General features: G+C 48.1%; 1 protein-coding gene across 1 annotated transcript in view; it reads right to left on the bottom strand.

Annotated features, from left to right (window-relative positions):
- LOC124021221 (E3 ubiquitin-protein ligase ZNF598-like) overlaps positions 1-24,291 on the bottom strand; it is a 46,565-nt gene that overhangs the window by 6,712 nt on the left and 15,562 nt on the right. Inside the window, 10 exon segments of the mRNA XM_046336566.1 lie at positions 500-644; positions 4,598-4,766; positions 6,679-7,616; positions 11,471-11,547; positions 11,550-12,237; positions 14,983-15,091; positions 15,171-15,388; positions 20,304-20,515; positions 20,667-20,796; positions 22,426-22,538. Coding sequence (XP_046192522.1) covers positions 500-644; positions 4,598-4,766; positions 6,679-7,616; positions 11,471-11,547; positions 11,550-12,237; positions 14,983-15,091; positions 15,171-15,388; positions 20,304-20,515; positions 20,667-20,796; positions 22,426-22,538 — 2,799 coding nt within the window.

A 24,291-nucleotide genomic window follows, 5' to 3' on the forward strand; every position in this document is an offset into this window, starting at 1 on the left:
TGAGTCTATAGGAACATTAGCCTGCTGGCCTTACTGAGTGTTTGGAGTCGGGGTTAGGGGTTTTAAGGTTAGGAGTCAGGGTTAGGGGGTTAAGGTTAGGAGTCAGGGTTAGGGGGTTAAGGTTAGGAGTCAGGGTTAGGGGGTTAAGGTTAGGAGTCAGGGTTAGGGGGTTAAGGTTAGGAGTCAGGGTTAGGGGGTTAAGGTTAGGAGTCAGGGTTAGGGGGTTATGGTTAGGAGTCAGGGTTAGGGGGTTAAGGTTAGGAGTCAGGGTTAGGGGGCTTAAGGTTAGGAGTCAGGGCTAGGGGGCTTAAGGTTAGGAGTCAGGGCTAGGGGGGTTAAGGTTAGGAGTCAGGGTTAGGGGGGTTAAGGTTAGGAGTCAGGGCTAGGGGGGTTAAGGTTAGGAGTCAGGGCTAGGGGGGTTAAGGTTAGGAGTCAGGGCTAGGGGGGTTAAGGTTAGGAGTCAGGGCTAGGGGGGTTAAGGTTAGGAGTCAGGGCTTACCTGTCTAAACTGTCCAGAGTAGTCCTTGAACTGGTTGAATCGTGACTGGTCGTTCTGCAGGAGGTTCTTAATGGACTGGATCAGTGCCATGTTCCTCTGCTGGAAGTTCTCTGGAGCCAGGTACACCCCCGGGGACTGGGGAGAGCTGAACACCCCCCCATATGGAGTCATTTAGAACACACAGTTTGAATCTAATATGTGTTGTTGTGTCTGTAAAGGTGGTGGCCTGTCTGGTGTCTGGTGTCTGTAAAGGTGGTGGCCTGTCTGGTGTCTGTAAAGGTGGTGGCCTGTCTGGTGTCTGTAAAGGTGGCGGCCTGTCTGGTGTCTGTAAAGGTGGCGGCCTGTCTGGTGTCTGTAAAGGTGGCGGCCTGTCTGGTGTCTGTAAAGGTGGTGGCCTGTCTGGTGTCTGTAAAGGTGGTGGCCTGTCTGGTGTCTGTAAAGGTGGTGGCCTGTCTGGTGTGTGTAAAGGTGGTGGCCTGTCTGGTGTGTGTAAAGGTGGTGGCCTGTCTTGTGTCTGTGATGGTTGGTCTGTAAAGGTGATGTGATGGTTGGTCTGTAATGGTGATGTGATGTCTGGTCTGTAAAGGTGACGTGATGGTTGGTCTGTAAAGGTGACGTGATGGTTGGTCTGTAAAGGTGACGTGATGGTTGGTCTGTAAAGGTGATGTGATGTCTAGTCTGTAAAGGTGATGTGATGGTTGGTCTGTAAAGGTGACGTGATGGTTGGTCTGTAAAGGTGATGTGATGGTTGGTCTGTAAAGGTGACGTGATGGTTGGTCTGTAAAGGTGACGTGATGGTTGGTCTGTAAAGGTGACGTGATGGTTGGTCTGTAAAGGTGATGGTTGGTCTGTAAAGATGATGTCTAGTCTGTAAAGGTGATGTGATGGTTGGTCTGTAAAGATGATGTCTAGTCTGTAAAGTTGACGTGATGGTTGGTCTGTAAAGGTGATGGTTGGTCTGTAAAGGTGATGGTTGGTCTGTAAAGGTGATGGTTGGTCTGTAAAGGTGATGTGATGTCTAGTCAGTAATGGTGATATGATGTCTAGTCTGTAATGGTGATGTCTAGTCTGTAAAGGTGACGTGATGGTTGGTCTGTAAAGGTGATGGTTGGTCTGTAAAGATGATGTCTAGTCTGTAAAGGTGATGTCTAGTCTGTAAAGGCGATGTGATGGTTGGTCTGTAAAGGTGATGGTTGGTCTGTAAAGATGATGTCTAGTCTGTAATGGTGATGTGATGTCTAGTCTGTAAAGGTGACGTGATGGTTGGTCTGTAAAGGTGATGGTTGGTCTGTAAAGGTGATGGTTGGTCTGTAAAGGTGATGTGATGTCTAGTCTGTAATGGTGATGTGATGTCTAGTCTGTAAAGGTGATGTGATGTCTAGTCTGTAAAGGTGATGTGATGTCTAGTCTGTAAAGGTGACGTGATGGTTGGTCTGTAAAGATGAAGTGATGTCTAGTCTGTAAAGGTGATGTGATGGTTGGTCTGTAAAGGTGATGGTTGGTCTGTAAAGGTGATGTCTGGTCTGTAATGGTGATGTCTGGTCTGTAATGGTGATGTGATGGTTGGTCTGTAAAGATGATGTCTAGTCTGTAAAGGTGATGTGATGGTTGGTCTGTAAAGGTGATGGTTGGTCTGTAAAGGTGATGGTTGGTCTGTAAAGGTGATGTGATGTCTAGTCTGTAATGGTGATGTGATGTCTAGTCTGTAAAGGTGATGTCTAGTCTGTAAAGGTGATGTGATGTCTAGTCTGTAAAGGTGACGTGATGGTTGGTCTGTAAAGATGAAGTGATGTCTAGTCTGTAAAGGTGATGTGATGGTTGGTCTGTAAAGGTGATGGTTGGTCTGTAAAGGTGATGTCTGGTCTGTAATGGTGATGTCTGGTCTGTAATGGTGATGTGATGGTTGGTCTGTAAAGATGATGTCTAGTCTGTAAAGGTGATGTGATGGTTGGTCTGTAAAGGTGATGGTTGGTCTGTAAAGGTGATGGTTGGTCTGTAAAGGTGATGTGATGTCTAGTCTGTAATGGTGATGTGATGTCTAGTCTGTAAAGGTGATGTCTAGTCTGTAAAGGTGATGTGATGTCTAGTCTGTAAAGGTGATGTGATGTCTAGTCTGTAAAGGTGATGTGATGTCTAGTCTGTAAAGGTGATGTGATGGTTGGTCTGTAAAGGTGATGGTTGGTCTGTAAAGGTGATGTCTGGTCTGTAATGGTGATGTCTGGTCTGTAATGGTGATGTGATGGTTGGTCTGTAAAGATGATGTCTAGTCTGTAAAGGTGATGTGATGGTTGGTCTGTAAAGGTGATGGTTGGTCTGTAAAGGTGATGTCTAGTCTGTAAAGGTGATGTGATGTCTAGTCTGTAAAGGTGACGTGATGGTTGGTCTGTAAAGATGAAGTGATGTCTAGTCTGTAAAGGTGATGTGATGGTTGGTCTGTAAAGGTGATGGTTGGTCTGTAAAGGTGATGTCTGGTCTGTAATGGTGATGTCTGGTCTGTAATGGTGATGTGATGGTTGGTCTGTAAAGATGATGTCTAGTCTGTAAAGGTGATGTGATGGTTGGTCTGTAAAGGTGATGGTTGGTCTGTAAAGATGATGTGATGGTTGGTCTGTAAAGATGATGTGATGTCTGGTCTGTAATGGTGATGTCTAGTCTGTAAAGGTGATGTGATGGTTGGTCTGTAAAGGTGATGGTTAGTCTGTAAAGATGATGTGATGTCTGGTCTGTAATGGTGATGTGATGTCTAGTCTGTAAAGGTGATGTGATGTCTAGTCTGTAAAGGTGATGTGATGGTTGGTCTGTAAAGGTGATGTGATGGTTGGTCTGTAAAGGTGACGTGATGGTTGGTCTGTAAAGGTGACGTGATGGTTGGTCTGTAAAGGTGACGTGATGGTTGGTCTGTAAAGGTGACGTGATGGTTGGTCTGTAAAGGTGACGTGATGGTTGGTCTGTAAAGGTGACGTGATGGTTGGTCTGTAAAGGTGACGTGATGGTTGGTCTGTAAAGGTGACGTGATGGTTGGTCTGTAAAGGTGACGTGATGGTTGGTCTGTAAAGGTGACGTGATGGTTGGTCTGTAAAGGTGACGTGATGGTTGGTCTGTAAAGGTGACGTGATGGTTGGTCTGTAAAGGTGACGTGATGGTTGGTCTGTAAAGGTGACGTGATGGTTGGTCTGTAAAGGTGACGTGATGGTTGGTCTGTAAAGGTGATGTGATGGTTGGTCTGTAAAGGTGATGTGATGGTTGGTCTGTAAAGGTGATGTGATGGTTGGTCTGTAAAGGTGATGGTTGGTCTGTAAAGGTGATGGTTGGTCTGTAAAGGTGATGTCTAGTCTGTAAAGGTGACGTGATGGTTGGTCTGTAAAGGTGACGTGATGGTTGGTCTGTAAAGGTGATGTGATGGTTGGTCTGTAAAGGTGATGTGATGTCTGGTCTGTAAAGGTGATGGTTGGTCTGTAAAGATGATGTCTAGTCTGTAATGGTGACGTGATGGTTGGTCTGTAAAGGTGATGGTTGGTCTGTAAATGTGATGTGATGGTTGGTCTGTAAAGGTGATGGTTGGTCTGTAAAGATGATGTCTAGTCTGTAAAGGTGATGTGATGGTTGGTCTGTAAAGGTGATGGTTGGTCTGTAAAGGTGATGTGATGGTTGGTCTGTAAAGGTGATGGTTGGTCTGTAAAGATGATGTCTAGTCTGTAAAGGTGATGTGATGGTTGGTCTGTAAAGGTGATGGTTGGTCTGTAAAGGTGATGTGATGGTTGGTCTGTAAAGGTGATGGTTGGTCTGTAAAGATGATGTCTAGTCTGTAAAGGTGACGTGATGGTTGGTCTGTAAAGGTGATGTGATGGTTGGTCTGTAAAGGTGACATGATGGTTGGTCTGTAAAGGTGATGTGATGGTTGGTCTGTAAAGGTGATGTGATGGTTGGTCTGTAAAGGTGATGTGATGGTTGGTCTGTAAAGGTGATGTGATGGTTGGTCTGTAAAGATGTCTAGTCTGTAATGGTGATGTGATGGTTGGTCTGTAAAGGTGATGGTTGGTCTGTAAAGGTGATGGTTGGTCTGTAAAGGTGATGTGATGTCTGGTCTGTCTGTCTCACCGGGGGCTGGATGCAGGGGGGGCAGGCTCCACCACGTTGCTGTTGAGGGGGATGCCGGTAAACCCTGGGGGGGGCTTACTGGGAGGGGTGGTGCTGCCCTGGCCGGGGGGAGGGGGAGACAGGTTTCTGGGGGGGGCAGAACTCTTCAGGACGAAGGCACTTTTAAAGCCTGGAGGAGACAAACAGCATGGTCAACATCACTACATTATCACAGTTACTATCATCCATTACCTCAACTTAGACAGCATGGTCAACATCACTACATTATCACTGATACTATCATCCATTACCTCAACTTAGACAGCATGGTCAACATCACTACATTATCACTGATACTATCATCCATTACCTCAACTTAGACAGCATGGTCAACATCACTACATTATCACAGTTACTATCATCCATTACCGCAACATCACTACATTATCACAGTTACTATCATCCATTACCTCAACATCACTACATTATCACAGTTACTATCATCCATTACCCCAACTTAAACAGCATGTTCAACATCACTACATTATCACAGTTACTATCATCCATTACCTCAACATCACTACATTATCACAGTTACTATCATCCATAACCCCAACTTGTAGCTGCAATTTGGAACTTTGGTCACAACTAAATTCACATAGAAAAGCATGTTAAAGATCTGTCATTATCATTGACGGCAAGTCTAAGAAGCGGTAGGACTGTTCTGTGACCTATTTCTATGCTCCCTGTTCTTATGTTTAGTTTCTGCGTCTTTTACTTTCGGCGTTTAACACCAGCATCAAAACAACTGAATATACAATATTTTGGGTTATTGCATACATAATTCACAGCGGTTTAGATAGAACAATGATTCGCCATCCACGCCACGTTACGCCCTCATAGACCAACACATCCTCACTGCTGAGACGTTACGCCCTCATAAACCAATCCATCCTCACTGCTGAGACGTTACGCCCTCATAGACCAACACGTTACGCCCTCATAGACCAACACGTTACGCCCTCATAGACCAACACATCCTCACTGCTGAGACGTTACGCCCTCATAGACCAACACGTTACGCCCTCATAGACCAACACGTCCTCACTGCTGAGACGTTACGCCCTCATAGACCAACACATCCTCACTGCTGAGACGTTACGCCCTCATAGACCAACACATCCTCACTGCTGAGACGTTACGCCCTCATAGACCAACACGTTACGCCCTCATAGACCAACACATCCTCACTGCTGAGACGTTACGCCCTCATAGATCAACACATCCTCACTGCTGAGACGTTACGCCCTCATAGATCAACACATCCTCACTGCTGAGACGTTACGCCCTCATAGACCAACACGTTACGCCCTCATAGACCAACACATCCTCACTGCTGAGACGTTACGCCCTCATAGACCAACACATCCTCACTGCTGAGACGTTACGCCCTCATAGACCAACACATCCTCACTGCTGAGACGTTACGCCCTCATAGACCAACACGTTACGCCCTCATAGACCAACACATCCTCACTGCTGAGACGTTACGCCCTCATAGATCAACACATCCTCACTGCTGAGACGTTACGCCCTCATAGACCAACACATCCTCACTGCTGAGACGTTACGCCCTCATAGACCAATACAAAAACCCCCCTAACCCCCCCAGGGGTAATACTGCACAACACCCCCCACCCCGGGGTAATACTGCACAAAACTCCCCCCCCCCAGGGGTAATACTGCACAAAACTCCCCCCGGGGTAATACTGCACAAAACTCCCCCGGGTAATACTGCACAAAACTCCCCGGGGTAATACTGCACAAAACTCCCCCCGGGGTAATACTGCACAAAACTCCCCCCGGGGTAATACTGCACAAAACTCCCCCAGGGGTAATACTGCACAAAACTCCCCCCAGGGGTAATACTGCACAAAACTCCCCCCCAGGGGTAATACTGCACAAAACTCCCCCCAGGGGTAATACTGCACAAAACTCCCCCAGGGGTAATACTGCACAAAACTCCCCCAGGGGTAATACTACACAACTGGCACATAGAAATGTATAGTGTAGAGCAAATATGAATTGGGATAGTTATGTACCTGGGGGGGGTTTCTTGGAGATGAGGGCAGGGAACTCCTCCTCTTCCTCCAGGGGGGGTTCCGGCTGGGCTTTAGGGAGGGGGGCCACTGTGACTGGTTTTTCCAGGTGGCCGTTAGCCAATCCACTTGCTTTGACCTTTGCTTTTACAGCGGTTTTAACTGCTGCCGTCGTCACAGCAACCAGTGGCTTGAAGGCGTGGCTCTCCGGAACGTTCTCCTTCTGTACCCTGGAGACCGTTTCCATGAGGACAGGAACTTGGTTCCCAAATGATGATGGAGGGGGCGTGGCCTGTTTCTTCTTCTTGGCTGTCTTGGATGTGGGGCTTGGGGCGGGAATAGGAGTGGGGTTAGATGTCACGAGGGAGGGCTTAGAGGTTGGTGGGAGGGGCTTAGCTGTCAGTGGGGGAGGCTTGGCGGTTGGTGGGAGGGGCTTAGAGGCAGTAGGGGCAGATTTAGAGGGTCCTTTGACGATGAGAAGAGAGGAGATATCCAACATGGTTGGAACTGCTCGGTGCTCCTGCATCGTCTTGGCAACGCAATTGTCATCATCAGATGGGGGGGAGGGGCGGCGCACGGGGAGCTTTTTCCTCCGAGAGGAAGAGGAGGAGGAGAGGAGCTGGGGGCCGGCGGGGAGGGGGAGAGGAGGGTTGTTAGGGGGAGGTCTAGAGGAAGAGGAGGGAAGGATGACCGTCTTGGAGGTGTTTCTGCTGCTGCTGGCTTGGCTCCAGGCTGAGGTAGCTCCGCCCGTTTGTCTGGGAGGGCGGATCTTAGAGACCAGGGCGGGGAAGTCTTCTTCTTGGAAGGAGGAGTGCTTCCTGGGTTGGGCGGAGTAGGCGGGGGTCATGGGGGTCATAACCATGGCAGCAGATAGACTGGGGAAGTCATCCTCCTTCAGAGGGACCTGGGCCGGAGTCTTCAGGGCTGGGGGAGGCTTTACACTGTAACACACAATATATATACCTATAACATACATCACTACAGAGAGACCTGGGGGGGGGCTTTACACTGTAACACACAATATATATACCTATAACATACATCACTACAGAGAGACCTGGGGGGGCTTTACACTGTAACACACAATATATATACCTATAACATACATCACTACAGAGAGACCTGGGGGGGGCTTTACACTGTAACACACAATATATATACCTATAACATACATCACTACAGAGAGACCTGGGGGAGGCTTTACACTGTAACACACAATATATATACCTATAACATACATCACTACAGAGAGACCTGGGGAGGCTTTACACTGTAACACACAATATATATACCTATAACATACATCACTACAGAGAGACCTGGGAGGGGGGGCTTTACACTGTAACACACAATATATATACCTATAACATACATCACTACAGAGAGACCTGGGGGGGGGAGGGTTTACACTGTAACACACAATATATATACCTATAACATACATCACTACAGAGAGACCTGGGGGGGGGGAGGGTTTACACTGTAACACACAATATATATACACCTATAACATACATCACTACAGAGAGACCTGGGGGGGGGGGGGGTTTACACTGTAACACACAATATATATACCTATAACATACATCACTACAGAGAGACCTGGGAGGGGGGGGGTTTACACTGTAACACACAATATATATACCTATAACATACATCACTACAGAGAGACCTGGGGGGGGGGGGTTTACACTGTAACACACAATATATATACCTATAACATACATCACTACAGAGAGACCTGGGGGGGGGGGTTTACACTGTAACACACATTAATGTATATACCTATAACATACATCACTACAGAGAGACCTGGGGGGGGAGGGTTTACACTGTAACACACAATATATATACCTATAACATACATCACTACAGAGAGACCTGGGGGGGGAGGGTTTACACTGTAACACACAATATATATACCTATAACATACATCACTACAGAGAGACCTGGGGGGGGAGGGTTTACACTGTAACACACATTAATGTATATACCTATAACATACATCACTACAGAGAGACCTGGGGGGGGTTTACACTGTAACACACAATATATATACCTATAACATACATCACTACAGAGAGACCTGGGGGGGGAGGGTTTACACTGTAACACACATTAATGTATATACCTATAACATACATCACTACAGAGAGACCTGGGGGGGGTTTACACTGTAACACACAATATATATACCTATAACATACATCACTACAGAGAGACCTGGGGGGGGAGGGTTTACACTGTAACACACAATAATCTATATACCTATAACATACATCACTACAGAGAGACCTGGGGGGCTTTACACTGTAACACACAATATATATACCTATAACATACATCACTACAGAGAGACCTGGGGGGGGGGGTTTACACTGTAACACACAATATATATACCTATAACATACATCACTACAGAGAGACCTGGGAGGGGGGCTTTACACTGTAACACACAATATATATACCTATAACATACATCACTACAGAGAGACCTGGGGGGGGGGGGGTTTACACTGTAACACACATTAATGTATATACCTATAACATACATCACTACAGAGAGACCTGGGGGGGGGTTTACACTGTAACACACAATATATATACCTATAACATACATCACTACAGAGAGACCTGGGGGGAGGGTTTACACTGTAACACACATTAATGTATATACCTATAACATACATCACTACAGAGAGACCTGGGGGGGGGGGTTTACACTGTAACACACAATATATATACCTATAACATACATCACTACAGAGAGACCTGGGGGGAGGGTTTACACTGTAACACACAATATATATACCTATAACATACATCACTACAGAGAGACCTGGGGGCGGAGGGTTTACACTGTAACACACAATATATATACCTATAACATACATCACTACAGAGAGACCTGGGGGGGGGTTTACACTGTAACACACAATATATATACCTATAACATACATCACTACAGAGAGACCTGGGGGGGGGGTTTACACTGTAACACACAATATATATACCTATAACATACATCACTACAGAGAGACCTGGGAGGGGGGGGCTTTACACTGTAACACACATTAATGTATATATCTATAACATACATCACTACAGAGAGACCTGGGGGGGGAGGGTTTACACTGTAACACACATTAATGTATATACCTATAACATACAATACCAGTAAAAAGTTTGGACACACCTACTCATTCAAGGGTTTTTCTTTATGTTTACTATTTAATAAGTGAAGACATCAAAACTATGAAATAACATAGTGTTAAATCAAAACATATTGTATATTTTAGATTCTTCAACAGTAGCCACCCTTTGCCTCGATGACAGCACAGTCTTGGCATTCTCTCAACCAGCTTCATGAGGAATGCTTTTCCAACAGTCTTGCTTTTCCTTCACTCTGCGGTCCAACTCATCCCAAACCATCTCAATTGGGATGAGGTCAGGTGATTGCGGAGGCCAGGTCATCTGATGCAGCACTTCATCACTCTCCTTCGTCAAATTGCCCTTACCCAGCCTGGAGGTGTGTTGGGTCATTGTCCTGTTGAAGAAAAGATAGTCCCACTAAGCGCAAACCAGATGGGATGGTGTATCACTTCAGAATGCTGTGGTAGCATGGTTAAGTGTGCCTTGAATGTTTTTTTAAACACCTCCTCCTCCATGCTTCACAGTGGGAACCACACATGTGGAGTTCATCCGTTCACCTACTCTGCGTCTCACAAAGACACGGCAGTTGGAACCAGAAATCTCAAATTTGGACTCATCAGACCAAAGGACAGATTTCCACCAGTCTAAATGTCCATTGCTCGTGTTTCTTGGTCCAAGCAAGTCTCTTCTTCTTATTGGTGTCCTTTAGTAGTGGTTTCTCTGCAGCAATTTGGCCATGAAGGCCTGATTCACACAATCTCCTCTGAACAGTTGATGTTGAGAGGTGTCCGTTACTTGAACTCTGTGAAACATTTATTTGGGCTGCAATTTCTGAAGCTGGTAACTATAATTAAGTTATCCTCTGTAGCAGAGGGAACTCTGGGTCTTCCTTTCCTGTGGTGGTCCTCATGAGAGCCAGTTTCATCATGATGGTTTTTGCGACTGCATTGAAGAAACATTCGTGGAAGAATCTTTACATTTTCCGTATTGACTGACCTTCGTCTTAAAGTAATGATGGACTGTCATTTCTCTTTGCTTATTTGAGTTGTTCTTAACATAATGTGGACTTGGTCTTTTACCAAAGAGGGTCTTCTGTTTCCCACCCCTACTGTGTCACAACACAACTGATTGGCCCAAACGCATTAAGGAAAGAAACTTCACAAATTAACTTTTAACAAGGCACACCTGTTAATTGAAAAGCATTCCAGGTGACTACGTTAAGAAGCTGGTTGAGAGAATGCCAAGAGTGTGCAAAGCTGTCATCAAGGCATCTTTGAAGAATCTCAAATAGAAAATAATTTTGATTTTGTTTAAACACTTTTTTGGTTACTACATGATTCCATATGTGTTATTTCATAGTTTTGACATCTTCATTATTGTTCTACAATGTAGACAATAGTACAAATAAAGACAACCCCTGGAATGAGTAGGTGTCCCAACTGTTGACTGGTACTATACATCACAACAAAGAGACCTGGGCCGGGGACAGGAGGGCCGGGGACAGGAGGGCCGGGGGGGGGGGGGGACAGGAGGGCCGGGGACAGGAGGGCCGGGGGGGTTTTACAGTGTAATATACATAAATGATAACACAGCTGGTATACACCTTCACCTCGGGGTGTGTGTCTGTGTGTGTGTGTGTACCTCAGTGTGGGTGCTGCAGCCCCCAGGAGGGCTGGGAAGTCGTCTCCTGTCAGAGGGTTACTCTTCATGGTCCTCACTGGGGAGCTTCTGCTAGAGGTTTGACTGGAACACTCCTGTGTCTCTCCTCAGTCTCCATCCGCTCGGGCCTCTCCATCCGCTCGGGCCTCTCCATCCGCTCGGGCCTCTCCATCCGCTCGGGCCTCTCCATCCGCTCGGGCCTCTCCATCCGCTCGGGCCTCTCCATCCGCTCGGGCCTCTCCATCCGCTCGGGCCTCTCCATCCGCTCGGGCCTCTCCATCCGCTCGGGCCTCTCCATCCGCTCGGGCCTCTCCATCCGCTCGGGCCTCTCCATCCGCTCGGGCCTCTCCATCCGCTCGGGCCTCTCCATCCGCTCGGGCCTCTCCATCCGCTCGGGCCTCTCCATCCGCTCGGGCCTCTCCATCCGCTCGGGCCTCTCCATCCGCTCGGGCCTCTCCATCCGCTCGGGCCTCTCCATCCGCTCGGGCCTCTCCATCCGCTCGGGCCTCTCCATCCGCTCGGGCCTCTCCATCCGCTCGGGCCTCTCCATCCGCTCGGGCCTCTCCATCCGCTCGGGCCTCTCCATCCGCTCGGGCCTCTCCATCCGCTCGGGCCTCTCCATCCGCTCCTCTTTGCGGTGTTTGGGCGCTGCGCTCCTGTCCTGGGAGTCTCGTCCTCCGTCCTCCCGTCTCCTCTGCTGCATCAAAGAGGCTCTGACTGCTACTGCCAACTCCCTGTCCTCCTCCTCACTACCAAAACACAGCACTGTTATAGTCGATCAGAGTCATAATACACAGAAGACACTGGTGAAACACGCAAACGGTTCCAATCGTTTATCCACAATTCATGATGTTTGATTGTGTCTGCGGGTGAGAGGTGGGTAGCCTACTTCAAGTAACGTAAACTCATGTAAACCCGTACATCGCCTTGGTCCGCCCTTATTTTAGCGCCCCCAAAACGTAATACTTCCAGATCAACTGTAATGTCAATACCATTGTAAAGCACAATTTCTCCCCTTTCCAACAGAATCAATTAAATGACCTAAACGCTGCCCGTTTCTGCATAATTCAAGCAATGAGCCTCGTCGGGTCTTTTTAAAAATGGCGGGTGGGGAAGCGAAACTAATGCGCGATAGTGAGAAGGAGAGATGTTGTCGTCGTGTGGGAAAATGGCTTTTTTCACTTGATCTGTCCAACTTATCACCTCTAAAATGTAAATAAAACTCTATAAAGAGTTTATATAATGTGTCATTACATGACCTCACCGCTGCCCGTTTCTGCATGATTCAAAATGTCATTACATACATATTTGAAGGTTTGTGTCGAATTTGAATCGGGTTATTAGAGCGGTTCTAAAGTGATCTTAGAAGTAAACAGCGGCTTTGAGAATGATGATCGCATGCAATGATGACGAAACAAATGACGAGGATGATAGAAGTGGAGAGAGATTGTAAGACAGAAATAGTTGCTTTATTCTGTACGTTACGACAGGACACGTCGAGATGTAACGGAGGGTCAGTTTTCTCAACTTTCCTCCAATACTATAGATCCATTAGCATGTCGATCAACGCTTGAATAAAAAACCTAGTTCACACCCCCGATTTTGACGTCAACACAGTCGCTACAGTCCCATTAGTTTTCTTTGTAGCCTCGTTTGAACGTTGTGGTTATGCACATTTGTACGGAATGGGGCGAGTTTACGTTACTTGGGGGCATGATATAAAATGCTAACCTCCCCTGTTATTGTAATGGTGAGAGGTTAGCATGTCTTGGGGGTATGCTATAAAATGCTAACCTCCCCTGTTATTGTAATGGTGAGAGGTTAGCATGTCTTGGGGGTATGCTATAAAATGCTAACCTCCCCTGTTATTGTAATGGTGAGAGGTTAGCATGTCTTGGAGGTATACTAACCTCCCCTGTTATTGTAATGGTGGGAGGTTGGCATGTCCTGGGGGTATGATATAAAATGCTAACCTCCCCTGTTATTGTAATGGTGAGAGGATAGCATGTCTTGGGGGTATGATATAAAATGTGGTCCTGTGTAGCTCAGTTGGTAGAGCATGGCGCTTGTAACGCCAGGGTAGTGGGTTCGATCCCCGGGACCACCCATACGTAGAATGTATGCACACATGACTGTAAGTCGCTTTGGATAAAAGCGTCTGCTAAATGGCATATATTATTATATATTATTATTATTATAAATGCTAACCTCCCCTGTTATTGTAATGGTGAGAGGTTAGCATGTCTTGGAGGTATGATATAAAATGCTAACCTCCCCTGTTATTGTAATGGTGAGAGGTTAGCATGTCTTGGAGGTATGATATAAAATGCTAACCTCCCCTGTTATTGTAATGGTGAGAGGTTAGCATGTCTTGGAGGTATGATATAAAATGCTAACCTCCCTGTTATTGTAATGGTGAGAGGTTAGCATGTCTTGGAGGTATGATATAAAATGCTAACCTCCCCTGTTATTGTAATGGTGAGAGGTTAACATGTCTTGGAGGTATGTTATAAAATGCTAACCTCCCCTGTTATTGTAATGGTGAGAGGTTAGCATGTCTTGGAGGTATGTTATAAAATGCTAACCTCCCCTGTTATTGTAATGGTGAGAGGTTAGCATGTCTTGGGGGTATGATATAAAATGCTAACCTCCCCTGTTATTGTAATGGTGAGAGGTTAGCATGTCTTGGAGGTATGATATAAAATGCTAACCTCCCCTGTTATTGTAATGGTGAGAGGTTAGCATGTCTTGGAGGTATGATATAAAATGCTAACCTCCCCTGTTATTGTAATGGTGAGAGGTTAGCATGTCTTGGAGGTATGATATAAAATGCTAACCTCCCCTGTTATTGTAATGGTGAGAGGTTAACATGTCTTGGAGGTATGTTATAAAATGCTAACCTCCCCTGTTATTGTAATGGTGAGAGGTTAGCATGTCTTGGAGGTATGATATAAAATGCTAACCTCCCTGTTATTGTAATGGTGAGAGGTTAGCATGTCTTGGAGGTATGATATAAAATGCTAACCTCCCCTGTTATTGTAATGGTGAGAGGTTAACATGTCTTGGAGGTATGTTATAAAATGCTAACCTCCCCTGTTATTGTAATGGTGAGAGGTTAGCATGTCTTGGGGGTATGATATAAAATGCTAACCTCCCCTGTTATTGTAATGGTGAGAGGTTAGCATGTCTTGGAGGTATGATATAAAATGCTAACCTCCCCTGTTATTGTAATGGTGAGAGGTTAGCATGTCTTGGAGGTATGATATAAAATGCTAACCTCCCCTGTTATTGTAATGGTGAGAGGTTAGCATGTCTTGAGAGTGATCAGCTAACTTTAGCCACCGCTAGCTAGAAATCAGTAAGAGTAATGGGTGCAACCCAGCAATGTTTTGGAAAAATGAACTGAAATCAACTGGTTTGAAGTTACTTAAAGTTGATTAGTGTGATGTGTCACAGATGTCATGGTGGTCTCATAGTGATGATGTCATACTGACCGGTTGTATCTCCAGCTACCTCTGGTGTTCGGTTGGTTCCCTTGGCTCCTTCCTCTTCCCCCCCGACCCGACCTCGCCTCCTCATAGTCCTCTCCAGACACCATGCCTCCTTGAAGGAACACACAGTGTGTTGTTACCAAGCAGGCCTGAAATCCAGTTTGTTCAGACAGAAAAGCACCCAGTCTCACCATCGTTGCGTCGGGTCTGGCGAGGGGCATAGCTGAACTGCAGGTCTATGTGTCGGTTCTGTCGTGCTTCGGCTCGGTTCTTGCTGTGTGCCGAGGCCTTGTGGGCCTTGTAGTCGATCTGGCTCCTGAAGGCGTGGGTGAACTGCTCCGTAGCACAGCGCCCCTCCTCACACAGGTAGTGGGCCTCCCGGAAGTGTTCGCTCAGGTACTGGTAGTCACTGTGGAGAGAAGGGGGGGGCACCAACATGCTTAGGACAGATACAGGGGGGGGGTTCTGAGATTTGTACCATTTTCTACTTGGTAGAATAATAGTGAAGACATCAAAATGATGAAATAACACATTTGGAATCATGTAGTAACCAAAACAGTGTTACATTTTTAAAAACTCAGCAAAAAAGAAGCTTCCCTTTTCAGGACCCTGTCTTTCAAAGATAAATTGTTAAAAACCCAAATAACTTCACAGATCTTCATCGTAAAGGGTTTAAACACTGTTTCCAATGCTTGTTCAATGAACCATAAACAATTAATGAACATGCACCTGTGGAACGGTCGTTAAGACACTAACAGCCATGAGGACTCCAGATGTGGCCAGGGCAATAAATGTCCGTACTGTGAGACGCCTAAGACAGCGCTACAGGGAGACAGGACGGACAGCTGATCGTCCTCAGTGGCAGACCACGTGTAACAACACCTGCACAGGATCAGTACATCCTAACATCACACCAGCGGGACAGGTACAGTACAGCAACAACTGCCCGAGTTACACCAGGAACGCACAATCCCTCCATCAGTGCTCAGACTGCTCGCGAAAAGCTAAGAGAGAGGCTGGACTGAGGGCTTGTAGGCCTGTTGTAAGGCAGGTCCTCACCAGACATCACCGACAACAACGTTGCCTATGGGCACAAACCCACCGTCGCTGGACCAGACATCACCGACAAAAACGTTGCCTATGGGCACAAACCCACCGACCAGACAGGACTGGCAAAAAGTGTTCATTCAAAAGTCCTCCTCACTGACGAGTCGAGGTTTGTCTCACCAGGGGTGATGGTCGGATTTGCGTTTATTGTCGAAGGAATGAGCGTTACACCGAGGCCTGTACTCTGGAGCGGGATCGAGGTGGAGGGTCCGTCATGGTCTGGGGCGGAGTGTCACAGCATCATCGGAATGAGCTTGTCGTCATTGCAGGCAATCTCAACGCTGTGTGTTATCGAGAAGACATCCTCCTCCCTCATGTGGTACCCTTCCTGCAGGCTCACCCTGACATGACCCTCCAGCATGACAATGCCACCAGCCATACAGCTCGTTCTGTGCATGATTTCCTGCAAGACAGGAATGTCAGTGTCCTGCCATCGAAGAGCCTGGATCTCAATCCCATTGAGCACGTCTGGGACCTCTTGGATCAGAGGGTGAGGGCTAGGGCCATTCCCCACGGAAATGTCTGGGACCTCTTGGATCAGAGGGTGAGGGCTAGGGCCATTCCCCACGGAAATGTCTGGGACCTCTTGGATCAGAGGGTGAGGGCTAGGGCCATTCCCCACGGAAATGTCTGGGACCTCTTGGATCAGAGGGTGAGGGCTAGGGCCATTCCCCACGGAAATGGAGTGCTTGGTGGAAAAGTGGGGTAACACCTCAAAGCAAGAACTGACAAATCTGGTGCGGTCCATGAGGAGGAGATGCACTGCAGTACTTAATACAGCTGGTGGCCACACCAGATACTGACTGTTACTTTTGATTAGGACCCCCCCCCTTTGTTCAGGGACACATTATTCCATTTCTGCTAGTCACATGTCTGTGGAACTTGTTCAGTTTATGTCTCAGTTGTTGAATCTTGTTATGTTCATACAAATATTTACACGTTAAGTTTGCTGAAAATAAATGCAGTTGACAGTGAGAGGAAGTTTATTTATTTTACAGAGTTTATATTTGAGATTCTTCAAAGTAGCCACCCTTTGCCTTGATGACAGCTTTGCACACTCTTGGCATTCTCTCAACCAGCTTCATGAGGAATGCTTTTCCAACAGTCTTGAAGGAGGTCCCACATATGCTGAGCACTTGTTGGCTGCTTTTCCTTCACTCTGCGATCCGACTCATCCCAAACCATCTCAATTTGGTTGAGGTCAGGGGATTGTGGAGACCAGGTCATCTGATGCAGCACTTCATCACTCTCCTTCTTGGTCAAATAGCACTTACACAGCCTGGAGGTGTGCTGCGTCATTGTCCTGTTGAAAAATCAATGAGCGCAAACTAAGATGGGATGGTGTATCGCTGCAGAATGCTGTGGTAGCCATGCTTGTTAAGAGTGCCTTGAATTCAAAATAAATCCCTCAGTGTCACAAGCAAAGCACCCCCACCCCATCACACCTCCTCCTCCATGCTTCACGGTGGGAACCACACCCCATCACACCTCCTCCTCCATGCTTCACGGTGGGAACCACACCCCATCACACCTCCTCCTCCATGCTTCACGGTGGGAACCACACCCCATCACACCTCCTCCATGCTTCACGGTGGGAACCACACATGCGGAGATCTTCCGTTCATTGCTCGTGTTTCTTCACCTAAGCAAGTCTCTTCTTATTGGTGTCCTTTAGTAGTGGTTTCTCTGCAGCAATTTGACCATGAAGGCCTGATTCACACAGTCTCCTCTGAAAAGTTGATGTTGAGATGTGTGTTACTTGAATTCTGTGAAGCATTTATTTGGGCTGCAATTTCTGAAGCTGGTAACTATAATTAAGTTATCCTCTGCAGCAGAGGTAACTCTGGGTCTTCCTGCAGCAGAGGTAACTCTGGATCTTCCATTCCTGTAGCAGTCCTCATGAGAGCCAGTTTCATCATAGCGCTTGACGGTTTTTGCGACTGCACTTGAAGAAATGTTCAGAGTTCTTGGCATTTTCCAGATTGACTGACCTTCATGTCTTAAAGTAATGATGGACTGACCTTCATGTCTTAAAGTAATGATGGACTGACCTTCATGTCTTAAAGTAATGATGGACTGACCTTCATGTCTTAAAGTAATGATGGACTGACCTTCATGTCTTAAAGTAATGATGGACTGACCTTCATGTCTTAAAGTAATGATGGACTGACCTTCATGTCTTAAAGTAATGATAGACTGACCTTCATGTCTTAAAGTAATGATAGACTGACCTTCATGTCTTAAAGTAATGATAGACTGACCTTCATGTCTTAAAGTAATGATAGACTGACCTTCATGTCTTAAAGTAATGATAGACTGACCTTCATGTCTTAAAGTAATGATAGACTGACCTTCATGTCTTAAAGTAATGATGGACTGTTGTATTGACGGTCGTTTCTCTTTGCTTATTTGAGCTCTTCTTGCCATAATATGGACTTTGTCTTTTACCAAATAGGGCCGTGTTCTGTTCACCAAATAGGGCCGTGTTCTGTACACCAAATAGGGCCGTGTTCTGTACACCAAATAGGGCCGTGTTCTGTTCACCAAATAGGGCCGTGTTCTGTACACCAAATAGGGCCGTGTTCTGTACACCAAATAGGGCCGTGTTCTGTACACCAAATAGGGCCGTGTTCTGTACACCAAATAGGGCCGTGTTCTGTTCACCAAATAGGGCCGTGTTCTGTACACCAAATAGGGCCGTGTTCTGTTCACCAAATAGGGCCGTGTTCTGTACACCAAATAGGGCCGTGTTCTGTACACCAAATAGGGCCGTGTTCTGTACACCAAATAGGGCCGTGTTCTGTACACCAAATAGGGCCGTGTTCTGTTCACCAAATAGAGGGCCGTGTTCTGTTCACCAAATAGGGCCGTGTTCTGTTCACCAAATAGGGCCGTGTTCTGTACACCAAATAGGGCCGTGTTCTGTACACCAAATAGGGCCGTGTTCTGTTCACCAAATAGGGCCGTGTTCTGTACACCAAATAGGGCCGTGTTCTGTTCACCAAATAGGGCCGTGTTCTGTACACCAAATAGGGCCGTGTTCTGTTCACCAAATAGGGCCGTGTTCTGTACACCAAATAGGGCTGTGTTCTGTACACCAAATAGGGCCGTGTTCTGTTCACCAAATAGTAAAAAATAAAGAAAAACCCTGGAATGAGTAGGTGTGTCCAAACATGTGACTGGTTGTGTGTGTGTGTGTGTGTGTGTGTGTGTGTGTGTGTGTGTGTGTGTGTGTGTGTGTGTGTGTGTGTGTGTGTGTGTGTGTGTGTGTGTGTGTGTGTGTGTGTGTGTGTGTGTGTGTGTGTGTGTGTGTGTGTGTGCGTGTGTGTGTGCGTGTGTGTGTGTGTGTGTGTGCGTGTCTGTGCGTGTGTGTGCGTGTGTGTGTGTGTGTGCGTGTCTGTGCGTGTGTGTGTGTGTCTGTGCGTGTGTGCGTGTCTGTGCGTGTGTGCGTGTGCGTGTGCGTGTCTGTGCGTGTGCGTGTGCGTGTGCGTGTCTGCGTGTCTGCGTGTCTGCGTGTCTGCGTGTCTGCGTGTCTGCGTGTCTGCGTGTCTGCGTGTCTGCGTGTCTGCGTGTCTGCGTGTCTGCGTGTCTGCGTGTCTGCGTGTCTGCGTGTCTGCGTGTCTGCGTGTGTGCGTGTGTGCGTGTGTGCGTGTGTGCGTGTGTGCGTGTCTGCGTGTGTGCGTGTCTGCGTGTCTGCGTGTCTGCGTGTGTGCGTGTGTGCGTGTCTGCGTGTCTGCGTGTGTGCGTGTGTGCGTGTGTGCGTGTGTGCGTGTGTGCGTGTGTGCGTGTGTGCGTGTCTGCGTGTGTGCGTGTGTGCGTGTGTGCGTGTGTGCGTGTCTGTGTGTGTGCGTGTGTGTGCGTGTCTGTGTGTGTGCGTGTCTGTGTGTGTGCGTGTCTGTGTGTGTGCGTGTCTGTGTGTGTGCGTGTCTGTGTGTGTGCGTGTCTGTGTGTGTGCGTGTCTGTGTGTGTGCGTGTCTGTGTGTGTGCGTGTCTGTGTGTGTGCGTGTCTGTGTGTGTGCGTGTCTGTGTGTGTGCGTGTCTGTGCGTCTGTGCGTGTCTGTGCGTCTGTGTGTGCGTCTATGTGTGCGTCTGTGCGTGTGTGTGCGTGTGTGCGTGTGTGCGTCTGTGCGTCTGTGCGTCTGTGCGTCTGTGCGTCTGTGCGTGTGTGCGTGTGTGCGCGTGTGCGCGTGTGTGCGTGTGTGTGTATGCATGCGGACCTGTAGTACTCCTGGGCTCCGTCAGCATCACAGAAGTGACAGAAGTAATGATCTCTACGGAGGTGTTTCAGCAGCTCGTCGTTGTCAAGGTAACGGTCATCACAGAACTTGCAGAGCGGGTGTCCGCGGTGAGACGTGTCATCTGGGTCACCATGGGTACGGTGACGTGCCAGATCCTTCCGGTTATACCACTTCCTCTCATGGGAGAAGATCTGGTGGGAACAGGTTACATACATGTTAGACAGACAGGTATAACAGGCAGACAGACAGGTATAACAGGCAGACAGACAGGTATAACAGGCAGACAGACAGGTATAACAGGCAGACAGACAGGTATAACAGGCAGACAGACAGGTAACCTACCTGCAGGTGTTTGGTACAGAGTTTGCAACAGAAGAGTTCGTGCTGTTTCCTCATGTGCTGCTCCAACTCCTCAAACTTCGAGAAGACTTTAGACTCTGGACACACAGGACACTCAGACTGCAGCAGTGTCCTACAGGCAGAGACAGAGAGAGACATGAGGAAGAGAGACAGAGACAGATAGTAGATAGAGAGGGCCAGGGTGAGGACAGGAGAAGAAGAGCGGTCCAGGAGAGGAAGAGCAGTCCAGGGGGAAGAGGAGAGAGGGCCAGGGGGAAGAGGAGAGGGGGATAGGAGAGAGGGCCAGGAGGAAGAGGGGAGAGGGATAGGAGAGAGGAGGAGAGAGGGATAGAAGGGCCAGGGGGAAGAGGAGAGGGGATAGGAGAGAGGGCCAGGAGGAAGAGGGGAGAGGGATAGGAGAGAAGGCCAGGGGGAAGAGGAGAGAGGGATAGGAGAGAGGGCCAGGAGGAAGAGGGGAGGGATAGGAGGGCCAGGGGGAAGAGGAGAGGGGGATAGTAGAGAGGGCCAGGAGGAAGAGGGGAGAGGGATAGGAGAGAGGGCCAGGGGTAAGAGGAGAGAGGGATAGGAGAGAGGGCCAGGGGGAAGAGGAGAGAGGGATAGGAGAGAGGGCCAGGGGGAAGAGGAGAGGGATAGGAGAGAGGGCCAGGAGGAAGAGGAGAGAGGGATAGGAGAGAGGGCCAGGGGGAAGAGGAGAGAGCTATAGGAGGAAGAGGAGAGAGGGATAGGAGAGAGGGCCAGGAGGAAGAGGAGAGAGGGATAGGAGAGAGGGCCAGGGGAAGAGGAGAGAGCTATAGGAGGAAGAGGAGAGAGGGATAGGAGAAAGAGGAGAGAGGGATAGGAGAGAGGGCCAGGAGGAAGAGGAGAGAGGGATAGGAGGAAGAGGAGAGAGGGATAGGAGAGAGGGATAGGAGGAAGAGGAGAGAGGGGCCAGGGGGAAGAGGAGAGAGGGATAGGAGAGAGGGCCAGGGGGAAGAGGAGAGAGGGATAGGAGAGAGGGCCAGGAGGAAGAGGAGAGGGGATAGGAGAGAGGGCCAGGGGGAAGAGGAGAGAGCTATAGGAGGAAGAGGAGAGAGGGCCAGGAGGAAGAGGAGAGAGGGATAGGAGAGAGGGCCAGGGGGAAGAGGAGAGAGCTATAGGAGGAAGAGGAGAGAGGGATAGGAGAAAGAGGAGAGAGGGATAGGAGAAAGAGGAGAGAGGGATAGGAGGGCCAGGGGGAAGAGGAGAGAGGGATAGGAGAGAGGGCCAGGAGGAAGAGGAGAGAGGGATAGGAGGAAGAGGAGAGAGGGATAGGAGAGAGGGATAGGAGGAAGAGGAGAGAGGGCCAGGGGGAAGAGGAGAGAGGGATAGGAGAGAGGGCCAGGGGGAAGAGGAGAGAGGGATAGGAGAGAGGGCCAGGGGGAAGAGGAGAGAGGGATAGGAGAGAGGGATAGGAGGAAGAGGAGAGAGGGCCAGGAGGAAGAGGAGAGAGGGATAGGAGGAAGAGGAGAGAGGGCCAGGGGGAAGAGGAGAGAGGGATAGGAGAGAGGGCCAGGGGGAAGAGGAGAGAGGGATAGGAGAGAGGGCCAGGGGGAAGAGGAGAGAGGGATAGGAGAGAGGGCCAGGGGGAAGAGGAGAGAGGGATAGGAGAGAGGGCCAGGAGGACGAGGGGAGAGGGATAGGAGAGAGGGCCAGGAGGAAGACAGGAGAGGAAGAGAGGGCCAGGAGGACGAGGGAGAGGGATAGGAGGAGGAAAGCAGTGTACCTGAACTGAGCGTATATCTTGGAGTCTGTAAAGTAGATGTCATGTTTCCTTTCCACCTGCAGCGTCTGGAGGGGCTGAGAGGAGAACGCCACCAACTTCTGCACAAACAGCACCTAGACACAAACACCCTGTCAATGGGAATCAGCCTTTACCTGACCTGTCAACTGGTAGCTGCACAAACAGCACCTAGACACAAACAGCACCTAGACACAAACAGCACCTAGACACAAACAGCACCTAGACACAAACAGCACCTAGACACAAACAGCACCTAGACACAAACACCCTGTCAATGGGAATCAGCCTTTACCTGACCTATCCACTGGTAGCTGCACAAACAGCACCTAGACACAAACAGCACCTAGACACAAACAGCACCTAGACACAAACAGCACCTAGACACAAACAGCACCTAGACACAAACAGCACCTAGACACAAACAGCACCTAGACACAAACAGCACCTAGACACAAACAGCACCTAGACACAAACAGCACCTAGACACAAACACCCTGTCAATGGGAATCAGCCTTTACCTGACCTGTCAACTGGTAGCTGCACAAACAGTACCTAGACACAAACAGCACCTAGACACAAACAGCACCTAGACACAAACAGCACCTAGACACAAACAGCACCTAGACACAAACAGCACCTAGACACAAACAGCACCTAGACACAAACAGCACCTAGACACAAACACCCTGTCAATGGGAATCAGCCTTTACCTGACCTGTCAACTGGTAGCTGCACAAACAGTACCTAGACACAAACAGCACCTAGACACAAACAGCACCTAGACACAAACAGCACCTAGACACAAACAGCACCTAGACACAAACAGCACCTAGACACAAACAGCACCTAGACACAAACAGCACCTAGACACAAACAGCACCTAGACACAAACAGCACCTAGACACAAACACCCTGTCAATGGGAATCAGCCTTTACCTATAATAATAATAATAATATATGCCATTTAGCAGACGCTTTTATCCAAAGCGACTTACAGTCTGACCTGTCAACTGGTAGCTGGGGTCAAGCCCTTGGGGTTTTACTTGTTATACCAACCAACATTACAGTGACAATCAAAGTACAGCTGTTAAATGAAGCTAACCCTACCCTAGGGTACTAGCTCACAAACTAACAGAGACAGGGATTAGCCAGCTAGTTAAAGTGAGTAGTGAAATCAGTCTGTAGTCCCACTACTGAACAGACCAGAGTAGTGTTTATAATGAGATGGAGAATCTGTCTCAGAGACCATACTTATTTTGGGAGACTGCAAAAATCAGGATAAATAAATTGTTTCAGGTGTTTAGTTACTTTTTCCTCAACTAGTTTCTCTAATTTTATAGCAAGCTAGCTTGTGTAATGGATGTGAAACAGCTAGCTTAGTTAGCGGTGTGCGCTAAATAGCGTTTCAATCGGTTACGTCACTTGCTCTGAGACCTTGAAGTAGTAGTTCCCCTTGCTCTGCAAGGGCCGCGCCTTTTGTGGAGCGATGGGTAACGATGCTTCGTGGGTGACTGTTGTTGATGTGTGCAGAAGGTCCCTGGTTCGCGCCCGGGTATAGGCAAGGGGACGGTTTAAAATTATACTGTTACATTGATGCTGTTGACCCGGATTACTGGTTGCTGCGGAAAGAGGAGGAAGGTCAAAAGGGGGGTGAGTGTAACGGATGTGAAACGGGTATGGGCATAGGTTGAAGATACCACTGTAGCTAGCTGAATGCTAGGCTAGGTTGAAGATACCACTGTAGCTAGTGGAGTGGAATCCCAACATCCCTTGTGGTTCAAGGCTCAGTTGCGAGAGACACCACATTTGACATTTTTCCTAACTCTGAGTGTTCTTCAGTCCTGCCAG

Source organism: Oncorhynchus gorbuscha, unplaced genomic scaffold (genome assembly GCF_021184085.1).
Source record: "Oncorhynchus gorbuscha isolate QuinsamMale2020 ecotype Even-year unplaced genomic scaffold, OgorEven_v1.0 Un_scaffold_1092, whole genome shotgun sequence".
Classification (NCBI taxonomy): Eukaryota; Metazoa; Chordata; class Actinopteri; order Salmoniformes; family Salmonidae; genus Oncorhynchus; species Oncorhynchus gorbuscha.